This window comes from Alosa pseudoharengus, unplaced genomic scaffold (assembly GCF_046254945.1).
Source record: "Alosa pseudoharengus isolate Yale_2024_CS ecotype anadromous, Long Island Sound unplaced genomic scaffold, YU_APseudo_1.1 YU_APseudo_1.1_scf_18, whole genome shotgun sequence".
Classification (NCBI taxonomy): Eukaryota; Metazoa; Chordata; class Actinopteri; order Clupeiformes; family Clupeidae; genus Alosa; species Alosa pseudoharengus.
Genome location: NW_027468650.1, coordinates 7,037,299 through 7,061,111, shown reverse-complemented (window position 1 = coordinate 7,061,111; position 23,813 = coordinate 7,037,299). Strand labels below are relative to the sequence as shown.

At 39.8% G+C, this 23,813-nt stretch overlaps 1 protein-coding gene across 1 annotated transcript; it reads right to left on the bottom strand.

Annotated features, from left to right (window-relative positions):
* Nucleotides 1-8,688: 8,688 nt before the first annotated feature.
* On the bottom strand, nt 8,689-19,587 carry LOC143131600 (phospholipid scramblase 1). The gene is made up of 7 exons (XM_076291235.1): nt 19,524-19,587; nt 19,030-19,115; nt 18,846-18,888; nt 15,793-16,013; nt 14,946-15,107; nt 10,129-10,287; nt 8,689-9,903 (listed from the first exon to the last, which is right to left on the bottom strand). Exons 2-7 carry the CDS (start codon nt 19,096-19,098, stop codon nt 9,871-9,873), a joined length of 687 nt encoding a protein of 228 aa, XP_076147350.1. The 5' UTR covers nt 19,099-19,115; nt 19,524-19,587; the 3' UTR covers nt 8,689-9,870.
* Between the last annotated feature and the right edge of the window lie 4,226 nt (nt 19,588-23,813).

The window sequence follows — 23,813 nt, the reverse complement described above, 5'->3', positions numbered from 1 at the left end:
AAACCTTTGAGGTTTTGATGGAGACATGTATTTCTTATTAGTGCAGCACCCTTTCCTTGGAATGCTTCTTGGACTTGGACTGTACAGATATTTGTGGATTAGTTTCATGCCTGTGAAGACATTGCACGGACACAGGAAATTCCAGTCAGACTTTTGTCTAAAGAATCCCCAGAGGTGGGGCTGACATCAGTCCATTCAACACTCTGACCAGCTGCATACCTCACCTCTCCAAATATTTATCAATACACATAACATTAATGTCCCTGTATGTGCAATGAGGCATGGAGTGGTCCCATACCTACTTCAGTTTACAGGGCCTGGAAATCTGCTCTGCAGTATATAAACAATGTACGTCATGGTGAAATGTTCTCCTTTATAAGTCTATGAAAGCATTGTCTGCACTTTTTATGCAGAGTAATCCAGAGAGACTCAAACGTGTGGTTTGAATTTATAGACAGTCTTTAAGAAGGTGAGACAAAGCAGACGCAAGAGTTTATTGAGAAGTGAGTGTAAAAAAACAAAAAAACAGTGTATGTTTATTAACCATATGTCTCCTCACTCCCTTTACTGTAGCACATGCCCCAGTAATATGTTTTTAACTAGCTCCTGCCCATTTGACTGGGAATTATTATTATCATTCTTAGATTGATAGTAACGGGAATAGAATGAAATATCTTTACATAAACAAGATTTAAAGATGGTCCTTGCAATGACCAACATTACCCTGAATATACTTGGGAAAATGAAAGAAAAGGGAACTTTTCCTTATTCCTAATTTTGTAGGAGTTGTTAATGTATTTGTCAAATAATGTGCAACACAAGATGAAGTAATGCGCAATCAAGATGAAATATTTGTGCTCTAGCACTCTGGATAATAAACCAGTGAACATCACAGGCTGTAAAAGCCAACTGACAAAAGTTCAAAAGGGCAGAGAGTTCAAACTCAGGTAAGGGAGTCTAATCTCCCAAGGAACCTCATGGTGTCTACAACAGCATACACAAAAGCCCATAGCCAAAGTTTCACTATAACAGCAAGAGAAATGCTGCACCAACCCATGAGTACCAGGCCAGACTTTGTGAAAGATCACCAACTGTGAAAAGGAAATGTTTGTTAGTGTGTGTTCTTTGAGTTTTCTGGAAATAGATGCAGTGCACTGATGCATCAGTGAACTTTTGAAGAAATACTGAGCACAGAGATGTGAATAACATCCACATTTGCCCTTCTAAGACATATTTTAGCACAATCCGCTTTGACCCAAAGCAGGTTTTTAGCAGATAACTGACCCTTCCACTGCTTTGTCTAGGTATACATTTGGGCTTCTGCCTTTGTGTAGATAAGACAGTGACAATAATCGAGTGTGAGAAAGAGAGATGGGGCGGGATCCTGAGGGCAGGATTCAAATACAGGCCCACCATGGGCACTTTGACCTGAATGTAGTACAGCAACCCAGTCTTACAACGAATCGTTGAAATGGATTAACATTACGTTTCAGTTTAACGACTCATTGTGAGGATGGGTTGGGTACAGACTGTACTTCTTCTGTACTTCTTACTGGGACAGACCGCTCAAAAGAATGACTGAAAATGAGTGGGTGAAAAATGGGGTTTGCGGGTTTGGGAAATTACTCAAACCCAGTTCCCCATTGGCTCACAATCAATATCAGAAAGTGATTCATTTGGCCAAGCAAGTTAGTACACACATCTGTGTGCATGCATTAAGTCTTCTCCTCAGATTTTATTACTGACAATTTACAGGCCTCCAAAACATTCAGCAAAAGTTTTTCTTGAAGAGCTAGGTGAACTGCTATCAGTCGTTTGCATAGAGTTTGACTGTCTTATTATATCAGGGGATCTAAACTTGCATGTGGATAATCCTGAAAACAATTATGCCAAGGAATTCATTGCACTAATCCATACTTTCTCCCTAACACAGCATGTACAGGGGCCAACACACTCTCTCGGCCATACCCTCGACCTTGTTATCACAAAGGGTCTCGATGTCTCTACAGCTGTTAAAGACCTGGCCTTATCTGATCATTTCTGCGTGTTCTTTGATGTGTCTATGTCCCCACACACTCAAAACACAGCTATGATTGTAAAAAGGAGAATCATAAATGATCAGACAAGTGCTCTCTTTGAGCAAGCACTTTCACTAAAGTCAAGTCAACTGTCAGACTCTGTAAAAGACTTATTTGATCACTTTAATGCAAAAATGGCAAACATTATGGATGACATTGCTTCATTACAATTCAAGAAAGTTAAGGACAAACAGAAAGCACCATGGAGGCAAAATCCAGCAGTTAAACTTCTAAAAAGAGAGTGTAGGAAGACTGAAAGAAAATGCCGTAAATACAAACTTCCACTATGAAATCCATAAAGAGATGCTCCGCACTCTGAAATATGCAAAGCAAGACAGTCCTTTTTTTCTAACATTATCAATAGAAGTTCAAATAACACTCGTATTCTATTTTCAACTGTTGATAAGTTAACAAATCCCCCCTCACAATAGGCGGCTGAACTTCTCAACTAATAAATGCAATGAGTTTTCATCTTTTTTTAAAGGTAAAATGAAGATGAATATGGAACAGGATTAGAAAACTGTCAAAACGTTAAATGACAGACAACTGACTTTGCAATAAAGGACAGCTGCATTTAATTGTGTGTGCTGTCAAGTGTCCCCCAGACCCTGATCCTCAGTGGTTATGCACGTTGGTTGCATTTGTGAGCAATTGAGATTGAAAACAGCTCTGGGGCCGTATTCACAAAGAATTTTAAGGCTAAAAGTAGCTCCTAAGTGGCGAATTTAGTAGCAACTCCTAATAATAATGGGCATGTCACTCCTAACATTAGGACTAATTTTTTTCACTAAAAGTAATTCACAAAGCATTTTAGACCTAAAAGTAGCACCTAAGTCTGGGACAGCTTAAAAGAAGTCGAGAGGACTCCTAACTCACTAAGACCTATTCACAAACCCTTTTTGTGGCATTTCACGTCGCGATGTTTTGAAATGCGTATGCGGCCACAGGAGATTCCAAGAGGGAACAATTTTGCATTGTAGGCATAAAAGGGATGCAATAACGCCACCAACAACAACCAAAACTACTCATTGTCAACATGTAAATTAAATGTAACGTTTCATTGTGAATCAAATTAAAATGTTTTCCTCTTTGCAAACGTAGTCAGAGGCTATGGTGACAGGTTAATTTAATAATGTTGCAAAGATAGGCCTACTGCATCAATCCGCATGTTTCATTAGGCTATAGGCTATTTGTTTTGCCTTACTTCTTTTTATTCATTTAGGCTAAGCCTTTTTATTCAGTTCAGTTTATTCATCATCTTCCGTCCTTTGCACTACTTGTGTAGCACACGCATTCTCAGACCTGTCACCTGTCACTCATCATCGTAAGGGAGGTGTTTGGAATCATTCCCGCGTTACAATTATCAGCCAATCAAGGTGGTCACTTCAGTCAAGCTCGTCGAGTAATGACGTCATCCATAGCAACGAAGACTCACTCTTAGTTTAGGAGTTGTCATTTTTCCTTACTAAGAGTAGGTCTGAAAGGCTTTGTGAATAACTTTTAAGAGAAAACTCCTAGCTAAAATCTTTTAGTGCGATTTAGGAGTACTCCTAGTGGTAAGATAAAAGGCTTTGTGAATACGGCCCCTGAGGAAAATTTTCACTTTTATTGGTGACTCGAGAATACAAGGAATACGGCACATTTGACATTTGATGTACTGTAGCAATCTTTCTCTTATTCCTCTAGTATAGGGTTTTCTAGGGACTGCCCTACTTTAGAGGCAATCTGTTTATTTGCATCACACATGAATGTTGTATACAATGTCACGGATCATGGTATTTGTTTTTACGAGACTTTCGGCTGGCAATGCCACTGGACACAGCACAAAAGTCCGGGGGTGGTTTGTAATGTTTGCTCGAGCCCAACCAGCTAAAGAAACAAATGGCTTGCCGACAGCTTGGGCTTTGCCCTTCATCCCCGGAGGGCAGCCAAATGTTAGTGCAGAGCTCTGGACCCTGCAGCAGCTCTCCCTGTCATCTGGGCAACTCGCGGCCTTCTCCCTGTTCTTAGGACCTGAAAGTGCACGCATGGGAAACACTACAATAAAAAAGGCAACGGAAAGACACGCTGGAGCTGTGTGCTATGCCTTGATCCTGCCTCAGAAAAGAGAACTCCTGAACACATACACACACACACACACACACACACACACAGAGAATCCATTCTGTCTTTCCTCATAATAATTCCATTTATCCTATCGGTCAGCTTTCCGGGCAGCCTGGACTTGATCAGTTCCACTAACTCCCCTGCAAAGAACCTTGCTGCTCTGTGGGCAGTGCTATGACAAAACACCCCAAGAGAACAATCATCTATTTCTGCTGCTTTATGGATGTAAGGCAGACAGACTTGACATGTTTAGTTCAAATACATCTTCCTGGCATTGCCAGTGTCCCATGTGCAGGCTTGGAATTTCACCATTCCGGGGGCAAGGCCACTTGGCCTTCAGTTGGGCATATTTGGTGGGGGGCACAAAGGCCACATGTCAGGGCACCAAGGCCAAAGTTAACTATAGCCTACAGTAGTAGGCTATAAAAATTATCAAAGTTGTATTTAGCCTATTCACTGCAGTAGACCTGCATCACTGTATGAAACATTACAAAAACATGAAACATTACATATTACATAGAACTGTAAATCATCTGATCATCTAATATTTACAGATATATAGGCTATATATAACATTTATTTTATATTTGGCCTGTTATGTAAGAAATCATGTATTGAACAATTTAAGCACAGCTCAGCTTTAAGAAACTCAAATAGCCTAGATGCATGCTTAGCATTTTGTGATCATTAAGGCTACTTTCACAAACTCTTAGTCAGCTGTCCTCTGATTTACCAATATCTAGGCGATATTTGTAACATTTATTTTGTATTTGGCCCGTTATGAAATCATGTGGAACAATGTAAAAGCCCAAATTTGGAGACATCCATGTATGTCGAACTTTACTGCAAATTCAAAACTGGATTACTCTGGAACGGCTAACTGTACTGCTTTACGCCTTTGTGTTCGGTAAGGTCTCCTGTTTATTCTGATATATGGTTTGTCATGTGTTAAAAGAAGGGTTCGTAAAGTATTCCACCGAGATGAATGGGTAGGGAGATCATGGGACGCAAAACCTTCAGTAGAATGTATGATTAAATTGAATTATATTATTTACTTTTCTCGCGAACCGTTCAACACAGCAATTATCGGCTAACATCGTTTAAAAGCTGAGAAAAAGCTCTTTCATGTGATACTTGTGATGTCTGTGTGATGAATAGGCTACTTCGCGAGTAGTTCAACTGAAAAAGGGTGAATTTGGACGCACTTTCTTTCTTGCGCTGTCACTTTCTCCACTGCGTAAAAGACTAAATTAATTTGCGCCGTGAATGCTAAGATTATTTTGACAGGCCACAGGCTAAATAAAAATAGCTATTAGTAGGACGCAAAGCAGAATATTGAAAGAAGGGGGCACCAAGGCCACCGTGGCCTGTAAACCTCTGATTTTCAAAGGGGCTTCACGGCCAATGCAAGGGGCTACGACGGCCATGGCCGTCGTGGCCGCCGTGAAATTACTACCCTGCCCATGTGTGTTGTGGAACCCAATGTAAAGGTTTAGATGATGGTTGGTTTAATGATTCAGGGAAAAGTAAACCAAGGCCCAATGGCATGCACACTGCAGTACACACAGGGTGGAACTCCTTGGGATTCTTTTCCAGATGGCCCAAAATTCCCAGCTACACCCCTGGACCCATGTGCCCTATGCATTTCATTTTGCAGGGACCACTAACCACTCATATAATCAATGAAGACGAGGTTCGCATCAGCGGTCACAAACAACGATAAATGACAGAGGGTCTGAAGTAATTTCCCATCTTCTCAGTGTATGATTGTGTATTTCCCATGGATTTCCATTGCGTCAGTGCTAGGCTGTGAGTAGCCTAATCACATTTCAGCATGTTAACATCTAGCCATGTGATTGGTATGGTGGCCTGGAAGTGCAAAAAAACATAACAATGGTAAATGAATTTTAATGAAGATTAAAAACAAATGTACAAGTTTTTAAACAAATGTACAATGTTTTAAGCAAATTTACAATTTTTAAAACAAATTTACAAGTTTTTAACAAATTTACAATGAGTGAACAAATTTACAAGTTTTTAAACAAATGTAAGTTTTTTACGGAAAGGGTAGGTACAATAGACGGAAGTAGTGGCTACAGGAAGTGAGGTCTTGGTGAGGAACTTGACGCCTTATCGTCTCCATAGGGCAGAAATGTTAGGCTTTTGCCACAGTTCTGGCAGAAATGGCCATGGTTGGTGGGGGTGCCGCAGTAGAGGCAGAACATGGTGATACCAGAGAATGTACGTTAGGCTTGTTTGAGATGGACTGAGTCTGACTTGGTCTGGCTTACTACGTAAACGTGATCTTCAGAGCCTAGCCGGGAGGAGCTACAACAGAGGGCAGCTCATCCCGGACAGACAGGCTACAGTCTGCCTGACGTGACTCGCGGGAGATATCGCGGAATTTTGTTTGCAATAAACACAGCAGAACTTTCATTCTTACTCATTAAAATGAGCATGATGACTGACGAAATAAATTATTATGATGTAGTTTAAATAAACCACTGTTGTCATACAGTTAACAGGCCTGCATTGTAGCACATAAATTAAATATCAAGTGTTTCCCCTATGTGTGTCTATCTATTTAGCCAACAGCAGAAAATAACAGAATATCCAAACGTTTTCAGTAGGCTAGCCTACCATTGTTGCAGAAATCACGTATAAGAAGGTATCCCTTAGATTTCTGTTTATTTTCGCATATTCCAACATAAGGAAGCAGCATGAGACTCCCGTCATAATCGTCATGAGGACATTCCTCCCAAATGGCCCTATCACGTCTCTGAACTGACATCATGAGGGCGTGTTTTAGCTCGTGCAGCTCGTGGAAGGCAACTGCAAGGGTGCATTCAGAGCACCTTGGAATGACAAGGACCGCCCCCATGGCTACTTTGTTTTTCCGACAGCAAGTGTTCATGTGCTTTGCCATCGAAATTTGTGACAAACACGGATGCCACAACAAAGGTTAAAACATACACTCACTAATCCTAAACAAACAACTGTATTTCCTTAAAATATAGTGTAAGATGCTCGTGAAAGAAAGATATGCAGCTTTTCAAGTGATAAAAAGGGCAGATTCCCAAGTTCACATTAAAACTGTTGGACATGAAATGCCACATGGACTACAAACGAACTACAATGTGACGACAAAAATGATGACGAGCCCCTAACTGGGCAACTCTGTTAGCAAAATCTAGCCCCAGTTTCCGACCTCTGACTCACACATTACGTGACGTGAATGACGCAGAATGATGATGTTTTCACTCGGAGAAAGGTTTTTCCGAAGCCCATGAACGCTAGGTAAGATCTGTCTGCAGGCTAAGACTTCCGCGATATTTTAAGGTCATGTGACATGGTGTCACGGTGGTAAGTCCCTCCCCGGCTGACAGAAGTCGGACAGAATTTCTAACCAGCAAGCATTGCATCCATCCCAGTATGCATTGTGTTCAACCCATCATGCATCACATCAAGTCAGATCTGCACAGATCTGCCTCAAGTCGAACTCGCCTATTGGCTGTTGCTCTGTGCTGTCTGACTGATAGAAAGCTCACGCAGCTTACCAGGCTCACGCTACTGTTCGAAAAGACCTCACTTCCTGTAGCCACCACTACCGTCTATTGTACCTACCCTTTCCGTAAAACACGTACATTTGTTTAAAAACTTGTACATTTGTTCACTCATTGTCAATTTGTTTAAAACTTGTAAATTTGCTTAAAACATTGTACATTTGTTTTTAAACTTGTACATTTGTTTTTAATCTTGTAAATAATTCATTTACCATTGTTATTTTTTTTTTTGCACTTCCAGGCCACCGTAGATTGGTGAGCAGCACAATATAACAATGGCTTTGGGTCACATACTGTATTAGGAGGATTTACAAAGCATGAAAATGCGCTTTTAAAAATTGTGAATGTGGCCAGTAAGATAGTGTGTGTGAAGTTCAGTAGCCTTTCTGACATTTTTAACAAACAGATTTTAAAAAAGCCATGTCTATTTACATGGACACCACTCACCCTCTGTAGCCCAAGGGAGAATAGGCCTAGGCCTACATGTTTCTTCCTTAGGTTTTAGCACCCCCATGGCTCTTAAACAGAGACACAAAAACTCTTTTATTCCTCTTTCAATGCAGACACTCAACTCATAAGAGGAGGTGATAGCCCTTGTTTATATTAGTGACCCCTTTATTTATTTTATCTTTATTATTAATAATAATTGTTTTTATTTATTGTACTTCTTTTATTAGCTTTATTATCACTCCAACTCTTTAACTCAGGCTGAAGCTGCTGTTTTGATTTGTGTTCATTGTTGTGGTTTGTGTTGTACTGTATGTTCTTCATGTGATGTCTTCCTGCTGGGACAAATAATAAACTGAACTGAATTGAACTGAACTGAGGAGTTCTTTATTTTAGTGTTTAGTGCCATTGTCACTTTCGAGAAACTCATGATACACAAGAGTGAAAATATACATATATTTTAATAACAAAACATAGAGTGCACACATTTGAGCTACATTCATAACATCCACAACTGTAATTTCCATCGCAACAGAAGCTCACCTGAGTCATAATGTAAATAGTTATCCTACATTTCAGTTTGAGTTTTGTTTGCTTCGGGCTGCAGTTATGTGAACTGAAAATGGATTTGTACATGTGGGAAAAAAGATAGGATAAAAATACCAAGAAAAAGTGGATGAAATTTATTTTGACATGCTGTAATTAGGGATGTAATGTCATAAACAGATGTTGCATAAAGTAGGCTATATTACCATTGTCACATGAATTCTTGCGTTGCTTATTCACTTACATTTATCCCTTGGTCACAAATGATTCACCATGCAAACATTGTTTGCATACATCACACATTGTGGACAAAGTTTGTATTTTTAAAATGAATAAAAAACAATGTTTATGAAATACACTCAAGTATGAAAGGAATATGGTAACAAAATAATGTCAATGTTGTTATTCTAGTCTTGCTTGAGAGTCATGTATTTGTCTGTATTTGTACAGCCCAGTAGTTTCAGAGCTATATACCTATGCTAAAGCACACATTTAGAACACAAGCATTAAGTCATGTAAAATAAATAAACATGATTCGCTTTGAAAAAAATAAATAAAAAAAATAAAACTAAAAATAAATATCAGGTCAAAAGACTGCTTAAACATTTAAAATATTAAATATCAAAACCTATGAATGTGATCTCTGTGTTTAAATACCAGACTGACTTCCTCTTAAAGGCATGACTTAGCCCATCTATGTGCTAAAGTTGAGCAGAATAGGATGACTTGTTTGGTCGCAGTTATGTTCTTGCAAACCCGCGTCATGTTATTGTAAGTACCAAGTATCATAGTTCTGATGTTACGTGCAACATTCTTATCATCAAAAACTGTTGATGTCTGCAGTGACACACAGTATACACGGCACAAACACAAGAAGGGCTCTTAGCAATCTACTTTTGCTTCAAAGAGCTGATCCAAAGGTGAAACACCCCCTGCTCCCCTCCAAAGAATGCTTTCTAACACAGACAAGCTATGCACTACATTCCCAAACTCTCCCCGGTTCCTACTGCCTTCTCCGGACGCTCCCTGTTTTTCACCTCATCGGATTCAGCTCCAGGGCACTGTCATGCTGCGTCTGCTGCGTCATGGCAACCATCCGCAGAAGTGTGTGCCACCATGGTCATGGTGCCCTAGTTATTGGTGCTCTCAAAAAACATGAAATCCTGCACAGAGAAGCCGTCAAACAATGATGAATGATGGGAAGGCTTATCAATAGGGGAAAGGTACATTTTACTGAAACTTATTTTACTTGACTGAATGGAACAAATAACAAAATGCACTGACGTTTTGTCACTGTTGTACTGTTTGAATGGAACTAGAGATAACAATATTGATTAAAATGTTGCAATGTGTGTATGTGTAACCAGTTAAACAGGTTCAGAACTTACTATGAGGAAGCAGGCTCCTATCATGACAGCCTTCATCCTGACATCCAAGTCCAAGGGGAACTGGATACCAAAGTTGTCGGAGTCTGTGAATGCCTCTCGAAGTAGCCCTGTCCACTGTTTACTTATCTTCCCAATTTTGGTCTCATCCATGGTCAGAATCTATAAGGCCATGGGATGAAGGAAAATGTATTATTATTTATTCATTTTATTTAATATGGACACTTTTTAACATAAATGTTGCCATTTGATGCATTGTACCAGATTTAGCCGTAGGATAATTTATATCTGCAGTCCCTAGGCAGGGCACAGTTTAATATCCAACAGACAACATTTAACAAACAAGACAAATCACATATCACATCAATATAATGCAGATTGTGACACACACACACTGTCAGCACCACGCTGAAAGACAAGAAAATAAAAGTAAGAAAAGCAGAATGGTTGGCTTATTAGTGGTTGCAGAGTTAGTGTTTTTAAGTAATATTTTAATTGAAATGTAAAGTTGCTGACGGAACCACAAGTCTTTATATTGTCTGGAATGACATTCCATTGTGTGATGGCTTTAACCGAAAATGTTGACTGTCCAAAGTTATATAACGAAAGGGGGCGGTACACTTATGTATGGAAGCCATTCTGGATCTAACAAAACGAACAGAGTGGAAATAAACAAAATCATGTAAATAGGTGGGAACCAAGCCATGTAGAATTGTGTACACTATACACAGATTTGAAAAAACTCTAAAGTTATGACAGTGAGATCACAGCTTACAGTTAACAATGCTTTACAGTTGATGGGCAAATCTGTGCAAATCTTCATCTGTGTCAATAATTAGAGATACAAGACTGCATATGTTAAGCTCATGTGCCCACACAAGTATGGGTCAGGCCATGTTAAATCTAAAGTGATTACCTGGCGCCATCTGCTGGATACTGGCTAACACTGTCTACATGCCCTCATGCATCATCATATATATCGTACATGCAGTATACTGTATATATCGTAAGCATATTGGATCAACTCCTGTTTTAAATGTGCTACACAAATAAAGCAACTTGACTTGACTATAATGTACTGACAAAAACATATACCAAAGTGTTTTTGCTTAACAAGCATTTTGCTTTTCGTATAGTGGCTGGGTTCCCACTCAATTTATAGTGCTGTATGTCTTGACTAAACAGACACGACATGAGATTATATGCTGCACAGCTGCTTAGAGGAAAGCATTCCAGGGGGTCATCAACACTGCCCAAAAGATTGCGGCTGCCCTCTCCCCACACTGAAAGAAATGATAGCTTCAGCGAAAGTTCTACTAGGAAGACTCGTAGTGTAGCTTTACTCCTCCCATGCTTACATGGAGCCAATCTTAGCTTTGCCTACTTTTCGGGAAAGCCTTGCAATCTGATCATTCACTCATTCAATCAGCGCTAGCCTATAGGAATTCAGTGGGCTCTTTAAATATGTACCACCTAACACTGCTTCTGCTTCTCAGTACGCTGACTTTGACGTCCCCTCCACCTCCCCTCCAGCCACCTCTGCCAGCAATCCACGTCAATCGGGCATGGTCTGCCTGCCACATCATCTTCCTTCAGCCACCGCCACCAGTTGGTCCCCGTCTCGTCGTGGGGGGTAGGCTCCCCGCCCCTGCCTTCATCCATCGGCAGGAGACGAGATCCGCTCATCGCTGGACGGATCCGAGATGGGGCCTACGCCAAAGACTGTTACCTATTCAGGACTCTATCATGCTTGTATCCAAGCCGTTCCTTTACTAATTAAATTGTCAACTGATTCTATTCTGTCTACTGAGTCTTTCTGGTAGAACTACAAGTTCCCGCTGTCTCAAAAAAGACCCAGAACATTATAAAGGACACCCACCATCCCAGTCACTCCCTGTTTGAACTGTAGCCTTCAGGCAGACGGTACAGATCAATTAACGCAAGTACAAAAACAGTAGACTCAAACACAGTTTTTATCCAACTGCAATAACCACCCTCAATGCTGAACAAAAATAATGTGCAATATGGAATCTGATGTGAAATGGATCAATGCAATGACAGAAAGTATGCATGTCTGTAGATGTATGTTCATACTGTTTTTATGCAATGACTGGGTGTGTATAACTTTGTGTGTTTATGTATGCTGCTAATGCTGTTATATGTTTCTATTTATTATTTGTTAAGTAACACTAGCACTTACATTATATTTTTATAGACTCAATGAATAATGCACTGACTGGAGAGCACTTTACATTTATTTGTACCTGAGACAATAACAATAAAGACCTATTCTATATGCTCTAGACGTTTAGAATATGAAGGTTTACATTAGCCAAAACCACATATATGGTAGGAGTCAATGTTTACTACACAAGAGCCTCACATAAAGAACTGTGTGGTCTGTAACATATTAATGCTTACAATCTCTTAGAAATGTCTCCAAAATCTAGAGTGAATGAAGTCAGCAACCAGGCATTTACATTTCAGTCTGAACCTGTGCAACATCACTGATAGTCATTCTCCCCAGTTACATATTTTACACTCCAGATCTGAGACACTGCAGGAATGGCAAGTCCTAAGTACCAGTGTAGGCTAACCCTTCCAGACACTATAAGGTAATATTCACTGTCATTTAACTGAATTGGGACACCAATCAATAAGTATCCATCAAGATAATTTGGACTGTTTACAGATTTATATCAACAAAATAATAATGCATTGGAGTGAAACTAGGTAAAAAACACCATAAGCGTAACCTACACAGCAAGACTGAAAACTGGAAAAATTATTGTGAGGCTGTGCCATTTGCAAGGTCCAATGTCCATTGTGACAGGTTGGTAATAAACAGCCCAATCTGTTCCCCTGAGCTGTGTGCCCATTGGCACTTAAAACCTCTCTCATAATTTCAGTTGGTGTTCCTTCAAGTATAAAGGAGTGAAACCTCTCTGCAAAAGCCAGGCTGACTTGCTGTGTCCTTGCTGAGGCCTTTTGTCTCTACATCATAGATCTAAATCAGTGGTAATGTTGCCATTGTCTGGTTTGTTTAATATGACATCAACTTATAATGTTCCTCAAAACTAAGAAGCATTTCCAAATTGCTGATGAAAAGACTTGTGATTATTATTGGGACTCTAGAGCTGAACAATTCCGCAAATTTGCTTGCAACTGTCAGCCGTGGCAGTAGGGGCCATCAAAATAAAACTATGGTTGTAAATGTAACTCTGTTGCTCTGAATATTAATGGCAGACAAGCAGATCCCTTGGTCGCAGTGAACGCATTGTAAAAAAGGAGGTTATTTGTACAATATCTTCTACCTATGTTACCTGGACAAAGAGGGTCATATGTATTTAATCCATAGCTTATCAGCAAATTGATCCTTTTGTATTAATATCTAGGCTACCAATACAGAGAGACACATTTAGTCATGACCCTTATCTTGTCCGATTGTGAGCTAGCATATGGCTGGTAGTGCTTTAGTTATAAGCTGCTTGCTTCTTGCCTAATGCCTTGGCCACTAAATCATACCATCACATTAAGGGCCCTATCATGACACGTCACTCGTCAAAAGTCCATTCAAATTTAGTAGGATGTCCAGTTCACATTGGGAGGGGTTTCGTTATCAAACGTGGAGTACGATATAAACATGGCGCAACAAGGTATTCCTAGGTTTTTTAATCAGTCATATGGGTGTGTTTGGGGCATAACATAATTTTAAACCAATGAGAATGACATCTGTCATTCCCTTTAACGACGCAAAGCGCGATATGTCAAATAAATGCATCGGTATTTTGGCATTCAATGGTGCATTTGAAGGAGGCTGCTTGCGAGACAGTATGGAATAGTCATTCTTAAACCATGCTTTACTAAAACCTAGCATAGCCTTCACGCATTTGCACTCGTCTATTATTTGAACTCATTGGCAAAGTGAAACTAACTTCACCAAGGAGTCAGTCAACGACAAGACAGTTATATGCAGTTACTTTCACTATTGACTGACAATGGGTTACCATCGAAAACATAGGCTGGAAAAAAGCAACCCTTACCCTAATATTGCTCAAATGACTGAATAAAACAACATTTATCCTGCAGAGGAGTTGCTTATATCTCGTGACTCTATCTCTATCTATCTGGTCCACGCTGCACCAGATAGATAGATAGATAGATACTTTATTGATTCCCAAGGGTAAATTCAACAGCACCAGGCTGTTTTTGTTGCCGTTTTTGGAGCCTGGGCTGTCTACAGAGACCACTTTTTTTACAATGTAATCAGGGGACAGGCAGCTAGCAGTCACTCTCAGCTGTGCTGCATACGTGTCTCTCGCCTAATCACTTTTAACCGTCATTACCAATTTGCAAATGATGGTGAATAACTACTCATCATGAGATGTACAGTATTTCATAATATCTTTATTCTAATTATGTTTCCCATTGTAATCGTGCAATTTGTAATGCTTTGCATGGACGTGTGCTGGTGTGCGTTCATGAATGATAGAAGGATGGTGTGTGCACCTGCCAATATGACTGTTGACATGCGCTCTTAAAATAGCAAATAAACAACTCGCCATTGTCTTCTTACCAGGTTTAGGTGGTGTATGATAGCGATTTTTAGACAACGCGCCAGGACCCTCCCTAGGTTGTTAATTGCAGCACCCCTGGGCGCAATGTTTAAAAAATAAACGTGCAAAATACCGAATTAAACTTTGCATGGGTGAAAAACGAGTTTTACGCCATGCGCTGGTGTGCAAAACACAGCCCTAATTCTTAAGCAAACTACTACTATGTTACTACTATAGGGGGGGGGGGGGGTGTTGAAAACTCACCTCAAAATCCACATCAGGCAAGCAGCTCCATCCACAAAAAGGCCCCTGAAGTTTCAGAACAGGCTGATGGTGTTCGTTCTCAATGGTGAACTTGGGGATAAACGGGTGCCACTGCTGGATCACATAGCCTACAGTATTTCCTGGTGGAGCTTGGATCTCAAGCTAAGACATTCAATGAGAAAATAATTTAGGTTACCTCTATTCACACAAATTCAGATAATCAAAACCATTCAGCTCTTAAAAACTGCCCAATGGCTCCAGTATTGTTGCTACTGTATGTTTCATTGAGTCAACTCAATTGGACACTAGAATTCCTGCTACCAGCTACCTTATTACAGTCACAGATATAGACATAATGTCATATCACTGTTCTGCCTCAATGACAGAGAAACCTGAAGACAGATTATAATCAATAGAAACTACTGCTACTTTCATAGTAATAATAATAATAATAATAATAATAATTCCTTGCCCCTGTTACTCATGGGCCCTCTCTGAATGTTTAACACACTGCAAAGCGCCATTAGACATGTGTAATGTTTTGGCGCTCTAGAAGTGAAATTAAATTGAAATTGAACTTAAGCTTTATTTGTATAGCACCTTTCATACACAGAATGCAGCTCCAGGTGCTTTACATTTTGGAACATTTAACACAATAATAGGAGATAATAATAATAATAACAATAACAATAACAATAATAATACAATTTAAGGCTAACGCAGCAAGTTGTTGTGGTAGTATATAAATAAGCTTTGCTAACAAATGCTTAGGCCCTATTGATGTGGACTCTGAGCGGTTAGCCCTAGTATGTTCTTAGTAGTGTCTCCTGATGGCACAAGGTCTCACCTCCTGCAGACAACAGGGGAAGAAGCAAGACATACACTTCAGAGGTCTGGAGACTGTGATGATCTCCTGGCCGTAGTTATCCAATACTCGGATTGTGAATGAGCGCAGGGGACCACAACATTGGCGACTTAGGCAGTCATTTTCCTCCACTGCGTAAAAAACATTCTGACCCATGGAGTTGCGAATCTCATACTTGTTATTGCTTTCAAAACCAACAAGAGCTGCAGATAAATGAGAAAATGCACATTTTTATTAATGCATTTAGATTTTTACAAGTTATTGCATGTTACTGCAGTTATTGCAAATGTTATAAGAATCTCACTAAAACAGTCAAATTAAAGGTGCAGTGTATTGTTCTCTAATAAACAATGTCAAGTAATTCATATTCACACCAATACTATACCAAAGACATGGTGAATAAATGTTTCTCATATAAAACATAATAGCTTTCCTCACTTAAAGCAATAATTCGGGGTAAATTCCACCCTAGGCTCATTTGCACGACGACCCCGAGCCAAACACACCCCCATTGCTTTAAAATGTTTAGTACCTGTAAGTAGAAGTCTTTTGTTGAGATTACTTGCCTAAAATGAGTGTCACTTAATTTTGAGGTGGAAAAGTAAACAATTAAGTAAACTATACTTGAATTGCTGAAGTTTGTGCTACACTGTAAGTTTGTTAACCTTACTTAACCTGTTAGTTAACCTTACCTTTACATGCAAACCTAGCCTGGCGAGCCAGACCCACATTAAAATGTAGGGTCTGGGCACTCACCGTTCGCAGTGCTCAGTCCGAGGGGCGGGATAATCAGTCGTCTTTCAAATTCCCTCTGCACGCAATAGGACGCAATAGGATATTTGTTTTCAAGTAGCAGGGAATTCAAGCCAAACCGTTGCAACTCTGCCATCAATCATTATGTTAAGCCCACCAAACGACTCTATACACGATTTCAATGCCTGATTAAGTTTCGATTTCTGGAGCTCACAAGCCAACGGAGAGTTGCTAGACTAGCCCTGGCAGCAAATGTAATTTGCTGCCGCTAGGGGCGCGTCTAGATTTCTAGGCTAATGCAAACCAATTGCCCTTGAAATTAAAGACTAATCTGGAATAGGAATGGTAAATTGTGTTATGTTTCATGGTCCACGCTGCACCAGATAGATAGATAGATAGATACTTTATTGATTCCCAAGGGTAAATTCAACAGCACCAGGCTGTTTTTGTTGCCGTTTTTGGAGCCTGGGCTGTCTACAGAGACCACTTTTTTTACAATGTAATCAGGGGACAGGCAGCTAGCAGATTGTGAGGAGATGTTTGTATGTAACAGCAAACCCTGTCTCTGCTAAATTACTAAGGCTAAGCAGGTGCGGGCTTGATTAGTATGGGAGACCTCCTTGGAAAACTAAGTTCCTGCTGGAAGTGGTGTTGGTGGCTCTTCTCTCTGGTCAAACAATCAATCTCAATGCCACAGTAACGTGACTGACCTTCAAATGCAACATTAAACAAAGGTCCTGACTCACTGTGGTCATTAAAGATTAGGGGGTGGCTAAATTCCCAACCTGGCTCTCTCAATCTGGTCCCCTAATGATCCTCCAGTGTAATTGGTTCATTCACTGCCTCACTCTCCACCTCAAGCTGATGTTTGGCGAGCATTCTGGCACATAACGGCTGCCGTGCATGATTGATGGTTGATGGTGTGATACAGTACATCAACATAAATTACACAACAACAGTATATAAAGCCTTTAGTGTCACTGCCACTTTTTTATTGTAATTTAAGATTGAATTTCAGTAAGGATTAATATGTGATATATTTACAAATATGCTGTGGCATTCTGGAAATGCATTGTGGGAAATGTAACACTAGTTAGCACAACTTCAATACACGTGTTGTGTTTAATGAACACACAGTATACTTGTAATGACCTAGGTGAAATAGGAATTCTCAGTAGTGTAAGAACACTACACCAAGTAAGCATTTATTTGCACAACTTGCCATTACTATTCCAGATTAGTCTGTAATTTCAAGGCAATCCGTTTGCATGCTTTTTAAAAGTAAGGTTAACTAACAGGTTAAAGTAAGGTTAACTAACTAATTTACAGTGTAGCACAAACTTCAGCAATTCAAGTATTTACTTAATTTAAATGATAATATTTACTTTTCCACCTCAACATTAATTTTTTAGGCAAGTAATCTCAAAAGACAAAATCAACAAATTACAAAAACTGAGTTATACATAGGCTACTAAACATTTTAAGTAAAGATAGCTGTTTTTACAGTGATATTGCATGGAATAAAATAAATAAATAGATAAAAACTATATTCAGCATGGGATGTATGGAGCAGTGGTTCTTTAACTTTTTGTCTAGTGACCCCCCAAAAACATTGGTCAAGTCTTGCCCAACTGGCAAATATTATTTTCACTTTGGATGAAAAATGAGATTGCCATTGGTGGCGGAGGCAGAGCTAGGCTGTGTCGACACCAAAGGCATTAATGTCAATGGCTGCCTTTGACAATCTGAAAGATTATTTTCCAATGAATAATTAGCACTCATGTATAACTGGCACTCAAAAGAAGGCTGCATATAGTGTTCTGTCACTGGTAAACTCACGCACAGCTGTTCAGCAGGAGCAGAGGTCATTAGAAGGAAAATACCTAGGCACATACTGTATGTACTTCCTAATGTAGTAAAAGACGACACAGGAGATATTTTCTATTCTGAGTTCACACAAACAAGTGACGACATGAGAAGGAAGGGTATAAGACCCATGCACAAAATATCAGATGTAGCTGGCTTCGCGAACCTATGCTCTGGAATGTATTAAAGCCATCATCTGCAGTATTCATCTACGTTGTTTGGAATTCTTTTGAGTTTGTATTATTTGATTAAAATAAGCCACCACAGCTATATCTAGGACTACTGAATTTTGCTTTAATTTTGGTGACCCTCCCAGTTAAAGAACCACATAGAGACCTTCTGCAATAGTTTATATCATTACTGTATCCTTCCCACTACACATGCTATAAATGAATATATATTATATCTTCACATACCTTCAATGATTTCAACCTTTTGCTTGATCAGTAATTGGTCGAGCTAATTGTAGGGTACAATAATGGCAAAAACATTGTTACACATAGGCCTCAACAGCAAAGGATACACTGTGCTGGCTTAATACATCTAACACCCAAAACAATATTAATAACCTTGTAATCAAATAATTTCCAAGTGCATTACCTGTGTCAGGTATTCGAGTCCTGGTGGACAGCCTGGTATACCAGGGTTAGGCACCATGTACATATTCATTTTGTTTCTGAGATTCCCTGCATCAAATGAACGGTTGGTGAGTAGGCTATTTAATTCATGACGAGCGGTAAAAGGCCACGGTTCGGTAGCCTGTAAAATTATTTTAACATGAAATAAGTTCATATAGGCTAACTGAGATAGCCTACCCTACATCATTGTTTATGTCTGTGGCGTAGAACGTTTGATCATCGATGTTATTACTTTGTATCCACATAAGACATTATAGCAGTCTCCCCAACCAAGCAGCACACAAAAACAAAACACGAACCCGCCTTATCTGAATATATCGCAACAAGTAACCGAATGTCTTTAGAAAACACAGACTAGGAAAACATACATGAAACAATAAAACATGATCTGTGATAATGACTAGTATTTTTGGCAATAAATAAGACAGAAATCGACATGAATAAGATAAATCTCACCAGGTCCTCCTTGCAATGAATCCTGACGGATTGAGGCAAGTGCCTCCGCACCATATAAACCATGTGCGCGATTGGTTAACGTCACTGCCAGTGCTACTCCTACTCCAGTCAACTCCTTTGAAGCGACTATATGACTGGCCAATAGCCTAGTCACAGATTGCGCTGTGGATGCCTGGAAGTAGGGCAGTAGCACTATGGTATGCTACAGCTTAGCCTAGAGTGGGCGGCCGATAGACGAATCACTAAAGCTACGGTAATACTCCTAACCCTAGACGTAAGAGGGACTTACGACCCGGGATGATGCCTTAAACCAGTGATCCCCAAACTACGGCCCGCGGGCGAATAGCCTACGGCTTGCCACCTTATTTTAGGTGGCCCCCCATAACACGTCCACAGGAGTACGAAAACGTCAAACTATAACCTCCTTAATTTACCCCATTAATTCTCTATGGCGATATTCTCTATGGCGAGTCTTAACAGTACACATGTACTACTTTTTTTGTCCACTGGTGGTTGTTTTGGCGCTGTTTCGAGTTTTGTCATTAAAAAAGGAATGACATTTAAAAACAATGTAGCAGCCTACCTGATGTGACAGATTGTATCGCTACAAACTAGATGTACCGCAGAGCGGTACAAAATATGACCGCCGCCCAGTCCAGCACATTTTTTCCACAAAAATATATATGATTCTAACTGTCTCACTATTGCATTATCCACACTCAATTGTCACTGGTATCTGCTAGACAACAAGTACCAAAACATGATTAGTTCATAGATTTCACATGTAAAATTCATTTTATACAACCCCACCCCCATCTTGCCTGTTCATAATTCTGAGAAATTCTTGAATTGTGTGCATGTGTACGTGCACACGTTTATGTTTATGTGTGTGGGTGTGTGTGTGTGTGTGCGTGCTTGTGTGTTTGTCTGCGTATGTGTGTTTGTGCATGTGCATGCATGAGTACATATGTCTACTGTGTGAGTATGTGTCATACCATACGTATGATTACTGTGAATGTATGTGTGTGTGTGTGTATCTGTTTATGCACATGTGTGCACATGGAATGGGTTAACATGACCCCTGCAGGCAAAAATTGGTCATCCTAGGCCCTACGGTTCTCAAGATATTCACAGAAAACTGTGTCTTCCCTACCCTCCTTTCGGGGGGTCCAGTCCAGCGGGGGGGCTACAGATCAAAACAAAAAACGATGGTTCCATGCTATCCATGTGGGGTTACATGCCCACCAAGTTTCGTGTACCCCGGTCTTTCAGTGTCCCAGGAATCCTTCACTGTAAAAAATAACAGCTTGATTCAACTTAACATTTAAGTTACTCTGCTGCCTCAAAATGATAAGTACAATTGACTTAGATTTGCAAATGATTTAAACTCATTGTTTAAGTTGAGTTAAGTTGATACAACTTAAATATATATGTTGTCTCAACTTGACAAATTAAGTGTAAAAAAATATGACTCATGAAATGCATTGTGCTGACTAATATTAATAAGCAAATTTAACATATGCATGTAAGTTCAATTAAGCTTTTCACATAACTTCTCAAGTTAATATTATATACAAATATGAATTCTTTTAACTTATTACTTTAGTTATAGTCAAGAATAAATAAACCACTTATAAAGTAAAACCATTTATTCAGTTACACAATCATTACACAATCATTACATATAACACAGGACAGCATACATCATATTTAAGTAAAACACATGTTAAAAAGTAACAACACATGTATAAAATGCATCCTTCTGAGCTTCTGAGTGTAAAATGCATGCGAGGTGAGGTGTAGTGTACATACACAGTGTTCCTAAGGAGCATATTTTTCAAACCATTAACTTTGTAATTTTTAAACAATTAACTTTCGGAGAAGCGGAGAAACACGTTGCCCTAATTATGACATGCCCCAGCTTAAGCAACAACACAGGTAAGTGTGTACATGCACGTAGCAGGCCTTCACGTGAGTGAGAGAATGTTTGAGTGAGTGAGCAAGTGTGAGTGAGTTAGTGTGAGTGAGTGAGCGAGTGTGTGTGAGTGAGTGAGCGAGCGTGCATGCATGAGTGAGAGAATGTGTGAGTGTGAGATAGTGTGTGTGTGAGTGAGCGAGCGTGCGTGTGAGAGAGTTTGAGTGAGTGAGCGAGCGTGTGTGAGTAAGTGAGCGAGCGTGGGTGCATCAGTGAGAGAGAATGTGTGTGTGAGAGTGAGTGAGAGAGAGTGTGTGAGTGAGCAAGAGTGTGTGCGTGAGTGAGAGAGAGTGTGTGTGTAAGTGAGTGAGCGTGCCTGAGTGAGAATGTGTGTGTGTTTGAGAGAGCGTGTGTGTGAGTAAGTGAGCGAGCGTGGGTGCATCAGTGAGAGAGAATGTGTGTGTGAGAGTGAGTGAGTGAGAGTGTGTGTGTGCAAGCGTGCGTGTGTGAGAGAGACAAACAGAGAGGAAAGACTGGTTCAAAGGTCAGCTGGCAGTGTAGGTCCGCTCCTCTCTGCTGACCAGGAAATGCATAAATGTCACCTTGACAGCCTCTGACCTGGACACTAGTAGTAAAAACAAGTAATGGTAACAGTTTGTAACGTGTGTGTGCAGACCAACTCAACCTACCACACTACACCAGACTAAACGTTGTCCACGAATGAACGAATCCTCAGATTTAGGGTTATTATGACCGCTGATGGCAGCAAGTGTGCAAACTCTAACCTTAACAATAACCTGGGCAAGTTTACAAACTGGGCAAGTTTACAAAACAGATAAAAGCAACCTTCCCCTCAGCGATCCTCTATAGCAAAACCAGCGTTTCCATATAAAAGAATAAAACAAAGTGTATAGCTATGGTGTACATAGCATCATTTTAAAATGAGGTGCACATACTTTATATAGTGTTCCTGAGAAGCTTGTTTCTTAAACCATTAACCTCCTCTGGATGGATGTTGAGGATGACCCTCTGTATGAATTCGAAAGAATACTTCATGGCTTTCAGGTATTCTAGTTCACACAATATGACACCAATCAGCATGGCCATGGCAGATAGCACATCATCAAAATTGTGCATGACCGGTGTTTCCTCCACGACAATAGCCACGTTAAAGATGTTCAAAGGGAATCCATTCTGATGAGCACCTTCATATCCAATAAGCAGGCCGACGTCCATCCCCTGCATGGCAGCCGCCATTGTACCGTGATGTACCTTGAAAAGTTAGAACAATATTATTATCTATCACAATATTATAATACAAAATAACTCCTTTGATGAATTTGCTAGCAAAGGCCTCTCCAAAAATGATCCAACTTGTATTTGTTGATAGTAGTATTTCCAGTAGAAAATCCACTGAACATACAGTTGCACCTGAAATTACTCCCCTTCTTGAAATTTGCACACTTTAAACAGTTGTTAAAGAGGTGTAACGATTTTGACCTTGACTGTAATTGTTTTTAAAAATGATATTATCTTACATCACACATCCTGATGATATTACACGGCTTTTCAGAGATGTAGTGTGGCAGTCCCAGTAGCCTATGGCTGCAGTCCTCATCCTCATGTTCGAGTCCTGTGAGACAAGAAAAGGTGCAGTGAGACAAAAATATTACAGGACACATAAGAAATAGACACATGTTCACCATCACCTCCCCTCCCCCTTACTTCTTTTTCAAGGCTGTCCAAAAAGTCGCTGATGTCATGATGGACAGCACCCGTTCTCATTTTCTATCTACAACTGGAATTTTGTGTCGTCCTGCACGTACCTCCAATGAGATATTTCCTTTACTTTTAAAATCAGTTTCATTTCACATGCCACATATTTTGGCTAAAAAAATAAATAAATAAAAAAAACTGCCGCTTGTGACCCCAGCAGCATACTAGGAAAAGTCTTTAACGTTAACGTTAGCAAAAAAAAACTGCTAGCAGCTAGCTTCTAACGTTAGCTTTATCGTGGGTTTGCGAGGTCATCACAGTTGCTATCAGGATTCAAGTGTCACGATAAAAAGAAATCTCAGATAGCAAGTTTGTCATCTGACGTCCACTTTTACACTTTCCAGGACACTTCGAATTTAACTTACCTCATGAAATTACCTCAAAAGGATTTCCAATAGCAGATTTGATGATCTAAGTTAACGTTAGCATTCTAACTGTCAACGCTAAGTTATAATTCTGTTGCTAGTCATTTTTATTTCCCACAAGGTCAAATGTAGATAAATCTATTATTTGCCAGACTCTTTTTAATGATTGGAGACAAGAAGGTAATTAACAGTATAGGACTGGTAATGTTATCTTTAAACAATTTAAATATTCGG